Below are 7,088 nucleotides of genomic sequence, written 5' to 3' on the forward strand. Positions count from 1 at the left end.
CCAGCCCGCACTGTACAATACTCTACAATCCCACTCCCTTACCTTGTACAGCTCCTGAATAGCATATTTTAACGGTAAACCAGAATATTTTAACTGTTCGTATATGTATATATATATACATACATGTTGATATGTGATTTTAGCCCATTATTAAGTAAGCCCGATTTGTCAATGTACTTTTTAATGTACAAAACATGTAATTCAGCACTCTAGATCCCCCTTGGAGCTGAATACTGATGCATTGTATAACTTTATCTTTCTGAATCTAAAGTCCAAACATTATTGTTTAGTCACAGCTGTCTGAATCTACGTATACAGTCCACCGGCGGCCCATGCCCGTCTAGCGATTATCATGTCCCTGAGGAGATTCCTTGCTTCTTCACCACTTGCTTCTTGACTGCCGTCCGTTATAGGTCGTACGTAGTACCTGTTGGTTCCGGGAACATGGTCCAACATGAGGACGGGGCACACTTGCCATTTGGCCAACAGCAGCTGGCGACGCGTCAGTCTGGCGGGACGGGCTTGCGGTACAAAAGGTACCACAGCACTGCTGGTCGCCCCGCCCTCACTGGTTGCCTGTGGCGCCTCCCCCGGGCTGTCTTGTCCATCCAAATCGCTAGGGGTCTCGCTTACCTCGCTAGCGTCCTCCGTATTTGTGACCTCCATCTTCGGCATAAAAAATCCGGGTTCAACCCAGCAAAAACTTTCCTCCTTCTCGGTAGTTTTGTTGGGCTGTCCAGGTACGGGTGCAGAGGCGCTTGCTCCCGCTGTGATGTTTGGGCCGTTGTGGGTCGGGCCGTCAAGGTCTTCCTTCTCCACTTTCGCGGATGGAGTTTCGCTAACGTTGTTGAGGCCTGAAACTGTAGAGATGTAAAAATATGTAAAAAAAAGGATTTCGGGATCTATAATATTGACATGTTTATTCGATTATATGGATGGTATACGCACATATAAGTTTTCGTCCGTTTCTACAAAATGATGCGCATAGAATTCTGTGGTTCGACTGCTCACACAGCGCGGTGTAAGATACAGGCAAATGTTCTAGAACAGCAAGGCCATTCGCTCTCCAAGAAAATGTGTTAAAAACTACATTCTCTTAAACCCACTTCTGTTTTTCTTAAAAATGATAACTTCTTTAGCCATGTAACCATACATGTAACGTTATGCACTACTTCACGCCATGTTTATTTAGTCATATATAACCAATAGATATTGAGCTTACAGTTTTCTTATATCGATTTGCAACCAATTCAAAACAGTGGCTACTGTATGTCTCATATCGCATTGATTTCTACAAACGTATTAATTTTTCCAATTGTCAACAATACTGCCAAACGGTTTACAAGTGCACGCAGGTCGACTGCCTTTCATTCTTCAATACAACGTTATGTTATCGGAGTATTCATGAATACATTTTAGTGGCCTTGGATTGTCTTTGGACGAATGAAGGGAAAGATTTTCGTCCGTGGTTCATCCGCTGTCACGGTGTGGCACTGACCGTTCTTAGAACACTTACAAGGTCGTCTTGACCTGTCTAAGCTGACAGAAAGTATTATGGGGTTTAGAGAAGTAAACATGCACTCACCACTCTTCAGATAGCCGTAGAGCTTGTCTACAACCTGCAGCAACAATCCAGCATTGATCATAATCAAACCGAACATGTTGATTCTAAACGAAGTCGAAAAATCAATCGAGAAACAATGTCAAGTTAGAGGAACGCAAAAACGCGTGTGATCACTTGTCTTCCAAATTTTCTCAACTGTAAATATGATTATGACGTCATAGAGAAGTTACGCAGGAGTCTAAGGTGACATTTATGACGTCATAAAAGGTAGGTTGGTTTTCATGTTACATAAAAGAGCTATGTGACGTGTTTCATTTTCGTTGGCTGTTTCTTTACAGTGGTCTTGAATCTGAAAGGCCGACAAAGTACAATCTTCGCGTGTAGTAAATATTGAATCCGCAAGAGGGACTCAGTACCCTAGACGACGCTAGCCAAGTCGTCATTTCTTAGGCCAAAAAGAGCAAAAAGATTGTTTTTTTCCCAATTTTTCGTTAAAAATGACCTCCAGTGAAAATACTTTTAAAGAAAAACAAAATAGCCGCGGACAGTTTTAACAAACAAGTGCTGATACTTCAAAATACACTAAATTTGTCAGCAATAATGCTATTTTGACCGAGGCTGAAACCCATAAAGTTGACAATGCAAGTTGCTTCGCGAAGCTTCGGGCCGTTGTCAATCAAAGCTGTCGTTTTCCTGCCATTTTAAATCGAACACGGTTCGGGCGGTACCATTATGCGGCTTCCGCGGGGGCCTTGTATTCTTAATCGCATCGAATTATTTCAATATTTGATAAAAACTTTATCAATACCTAATACGGTTAGCACTTAGACGTCTTTCCAAAAGTAGTTAGTGTGCCCCATACAAAGTGAGTTCCTGTTTTCGAAATGTAACATAACGTTATGACATTGGACCGTTCTGAAAACTTGGCGGTCCTGCAGGTCACCTACGGTCACGGAGTGGTTCGAAATTCATGTTCGGTTCCATCACCCTGGTAACCTTGCGGGCCACGCCCTTTTTTACTCCCCAGGGAGCTCTATCGAATCACAGGCCTTAAGTTACCCAAGTTGTCATGGATACGTTCATATTCCACCGCAATCGTGTTTCGTTTGATAAAATTAAGATTCTACTGAACGGTATGTCAGTGGTTTGATGTGAATGTGAATGTAATGAGGTAATGGAATGTTAAACTATCTGTTTTTATTCTATGTAAATAAACACAACAAAATGAAAAATGATCGGGTCTCTTGATGTAATGTTTCCTCCGATTTGTGTGCAAGTTCAAATGAATAGAATGACCAGAACATACCAAAACCGGAAGTTCCGTCGCAGTATTGTACAAAGCCGCTAGAGAACCCATTACAAACTTTGCGTTCCCAACCCCCTTCTTCTTCTTAGTTTTTGAGACTACTAAGTAAACTTAAACTTGCTTAAGAATCTTTAGCTTATATACCGAATGTAACGTTTGATCCGCCCACACTGGGAAGGACCCATCACTCTTTTCGACTAGTCTGGTGGGTTCTTCCAGGGATTCTGGCTCTCCTCAGGCACAATCCCGAGGGACGTCCCTCAGCCAAAAGGCTCATTTTCACCTGAGGCAAAATATCCATGACATGACAGCATTCGCACATGTTAGATCAATGATGATAGACTGACATAAAGAGCCACGGTCGTGTCTTATTTTCTCTCTCAGATAATCTTTCTTTTCTTGAAAATATTGGTCCAGATTGGGTACCTTTCTGCTATAAGGAACAGGTAGCCTTTCCAGTTCTCCAGATCTCTAAGCAGATCAATCGGGGCAAAACTGTTCAGCCCTTTGGATACTGTTTTGCCTCGTCAAACGAAGAATAATGCTGAGAAGCGGTAAATACAAAAACACAGTCGGTGTGGCCTGCAACGGAGGCTAGATAGATAAGTTTATTGCAAATTCTTGCCCGATGGCTAATTGCAGGTTACAAAAGAAGAAAAAAAGACAGGCAAATAATAGTAAGCACTAAAACAGTATAGTAAGCGACTATTATAGTCTAACTTAAAGATGTAACTTATTGGGTTTGACTTCTTTTTCTGAGACAGTGGAAGACGAAAGATCCCGCTTTTCTGTAATGTGTAGGTTTTGCGACGTTAAAAGGAGAGTAGTTTTCTTTTCGTCTGTAAACGTGGAGATATAAGGATAGAATGAAGTGGCTTATTTTAAGAGCCCTTTTGTTTCTTGATCATAGAAGGGCAGTTTGAAATAAAATGTGTTTCGTCTTCTACCATATCTAATTAACGTACAGTATTTACAAGTTCTTTTGCATTGCAAGACGCGTGTACCCCTCCCCCTCATGCGTGAATGATTGTATATGTGATGGTTCCGCATATGTTTGTACATCAATCACTATAACATGTCCTTGCATACGGAAATTTATTCTGAAAAAGGTTAACAAATTAAAAAAATCAGTTTCTCGATACATGTATTCATTTTCTAAACGTTCACGATTAGGAAATGACAATCTGGTCATGTGACAATACTTGTAGTTCATATGGCAAGACAATGATAGCTCACGTGACAAAACAATAGGTCACGTGATGAGAGAGCTGCTTCCCGTGATCCTACAGTTCAAACCCAGACAGCACGCGCGCAAGGTGTCGACAACAGCAGTCCTGACGAAATGGCGGAAACTCGTGACGCAAATGAACTTCTGTGGCAAGCTTCTGAGAAAGGCTCACTTCAAGACGTTAAAACGGCTTTGAAATCAGGTAAGTACATATTGAAGTTCTTTCCTGAGACGTATAAAGTTACACGTTATCAGACAACAGGATGGGATTTTGGTTCTGCGAGCTGGTCGTCTGTTTCCATGATCTAAAGACGTTAAACACGCTTCTCTTTGGTTTATATGTATCCTACTCACTGCAGTCTAAGTCTCAACCGAAGCCAACTTCAAAGCCCCCAGGAACGACGTCAGTTTAGTCTACGTTTTATCAAGACCTCCTTGGTTTGTGGACAACATCTTCTTATCTCAGAACATCCCACCACGACGCCTACGTATACTGAAACTGTTAAAAGCACAAGTTTAGGTAGTATTTGCAGTGACGTACCTTTTATGATTCTTGTGTTGGTTACAGCATAAATGTAGTACTAGTATACGTTTTCGAAATTTCTCTTAGCGTTGAATTTGAAAAGAGGGCTTTGGAGCAGTAAATGAGTATTCAGATGTAAATGTACAAATAAGGACCCACGCACTAGTGCGCACACAGTACAATAGGGGGCACCTTTGTTCTTTGTTCCATACTATGCAGACAAGTTGCATAATGATGAGGTTATTAACGTGTTTTAAATCAACACAAACTTTTGTTTGCTTATTTTTGCTGTAGTGATGAGTTTGCAGTGTAAAGCACTGAAAAAATCTGAATCTCACGTTTTGTGTGAAAAAAAACTCTTCCCCAAATTATCACACTAGATGGTACTAAGTCCGTACCAAGCGAAGTCCCTAAACACGTTGTTGTTTCATTTCACCTTGTAGCTAACGTTACGTGACCCATACTTTTCCGACATACTGAGCATACGGTAGTGGTTAGGAAACATCGATGTAGTTTCAGATGTGCTTCCTAATTCCTGTACTATTTTCACTTATTTGAAAAATTGTATGAACGTCGGTGCACTCATGTAATCCCCAAACGCAGGTGCAGACATTGACTTTGACCACGCGGACTGTGAAGGATGCAGTGGTACGGCATTGTACGTTGCTAGCACGGTGGGTCACGTCGACATAGTGAGACTGCTGCTCCGCAAGGGGGCGTCTTTGGTCAAGAGAGCCAAGACATCAGCCGCTCCCCTCCATGTAGCAGCGATAGAAGGTAAGTCAATCCACTAGAAATGCATGGAAGCTATAAACTCGAAATGAATACGATGTTCTCGGTGATATATTGTATAGTCATTATGTTTTGGATCATGGCAATATCAAAATTGCACAATACTACATTTAGTGACAATGAAGTTTATTGCATATTCATGCCCCGTTGGGGCTAAATGCAGTCAGTTTGGTACAAAAGGTAGTAAACGCAAAGTTATACAATTTCACATACTATAGTTTACATGCATCTTCTCTCTTCCTAAAACATTTGTAGATGAACTTACAGAGATTTTCTAGTATATCGTGGTCAGATGATGACATGAGATATTTGAACATATCTTCCTTCGTCATTTAGTGTAAAATAAATTCATGTGTGGGTGGTCTTACTATGCTGACTTACTATGCAAGGAAAGGCTGAGCCGAGGAGATATAGTAGTAGTCAGGAGATCTACTGTAAGAGTAAATTTCCCCGCTGCTACAATATCTCCGCGACTCAACCTCTGCTTGGAGAGTATGCTGACCTCCATAGCAGGCTCATTTGGGCTTTATATTAGTCCATACCAGGATAGCCAACCTGCCCAACCACCAGGGCCAGACTTGCTACACTACAAAATTAAACTGAAAAGACACGAAACGTAAATTGCAATAACTTGATATATTATATTTTCCTATATAGAAGGGACGTGATGAAATAAATGTGGACTTGATGTGTATATCCCTGTCTCAAATCCTACCTAGGGAAGACAGAAGTGGTGGATCTACTGGTGCAACATGGTGCAACATTGGACACACAGGACGGCTGGCAGAAGACACCACTCATGGTTGCATTTAGCTATAATCGTGTCGATACTGTTCGAAGACTGATTGAGCTTGGAGCAAGGCCTGATTTAGTCACCGACGATTACATAGCCACGATGTAAGTGTCACATCCTTCTACCAGAATAAGTATATAGGACGCATAACTATTGTTTCTTATGCAGAAAAAACATTGGTCTTATTCGTCGGCTTGTGTTTGATTCTATTTCTTTCAGTGTGCGTTTTGAGAGATGGTAATTTTTGTTTCTTGTTTCATACTGTTCCGATCCGCATTCAAGAACACTATATGTCATAAAATCATGTATCACTTGAAACTTTTAAATTGTGCATCTTATGAAAAAAATCCTACATATATATGTCTCATGGCCTAGTTCCCTAAATTCATGTATTACGATTACTAGTATATACCATGGTCCAGTTCCCTAAACAAGTGACATCTTCAACTAGGTTGAAGTACCTTGACTGTGACGAGAGTTTGAAGCTGGTACAAGAGGCGAGGCAGTCCAAGCTGTTGAGATGCTGCAACCCTAAGTGTGGCAAACCTGACTACAGGTAGGTTTTGCTGCTGATAGCTCCACAGCTACAGTAAATTGTTTTATTTTTAATTACTTGAATACTGTCATCGATCCTGTGTTCAAATGCTGGTATTGACCCGTGGAAATTATATTCATCTGACTTTCTACAAATATTTGTAGCCTACAAAATGACCCTGAGAAAATTTCTGACCCTAAATAGATTGTTGACCTCATGGCGTGTTTCATCCTCTACAGGTCAGCCCTGAAGCTGTGTGGCGGGTGCAAGCTGACCCGCTACTGCAGCCGTGACTGTCAGATACAACACTGGTCTGTCGGACACAAGAAGTGCTGTGGGCATGACGT

General features: G+C 41.3%; 2 protein-coding genes across 2 annotated transcripts; one reads left to right on the plus strand and one right to left on the minus strand.

Moving 5' to 3' along the window:
• LOC118408111 lies at positions 1–1,879 on the minus strand. The gene is made up of 2 exons (XM_035808733.1): positions 1,586–1,879; positions 1–860 (listed from the first exon to the last, which is right to left on the minus strand). Exons 1-2 carry the CDS (start codon positions 1,659–1,661, stop codon positions 307–309), a joined length of 630 nt encoding a protein of 209 aa, XP_035664626.1. The 5' UTR covers positions 1,662–1,879; the 3' UTR covers positions 1–306.
• Positions 1,880–4,100: 2,221 nt separating this feature from the next.
• LOC118408109 (poly [ADP-ribose] polymerase tankyrase-2-like) lies at positions 4,101–7,088 on the plus strand (the record flags this gene model as incomplete). Its single annotated transcript, XM_035808730.1, is given in 5 exon segments — positions 4,101–4,300; positions 5,225–5,398; positions 6,133–6,310; positions 6,658–6,762; positions 6,981–7,088. Coding segments are annotated over 5 exon segments (653 nt in total), but the record flags the coding sequence as incomplete, so codon positions are not given.

The sequence above is a fragment of the Branchiostoma floridae genome, unplaced genomic scaffold (genome assembly GCF_000003815.2).
Source record: "Branchiostoma floridae strain S238N-H82 unplaced genomic scaffold, Bfl_VNyyK Sc7u5tJ_1557, whole genome shotgun sequence".
NCBI classification, from domain to species: domain Eukaryota; kingdom Metazoa; phylum Chordata; class Leptocardii; order Amphioxiformes; family Branchiostomatidae; genus Branchiostoma; species Branchiostoma floridae.

Coding starts and splice junctions, on each gene's coding strand:
- LOC118408111 (XM_035808733.1), bottom strand. CDS start 1,661: ATGTTCGGTTTGATTATGATCAATGCTGGATTGTTGCTGCAGGTTGTA. Junction 861..1,585: donor CTACGGCTATCTGAAGAGTG/GTGAGTGCATGT, acceptor ACATCTCTACAG/TTTCAGGCCTCAACAACGTT.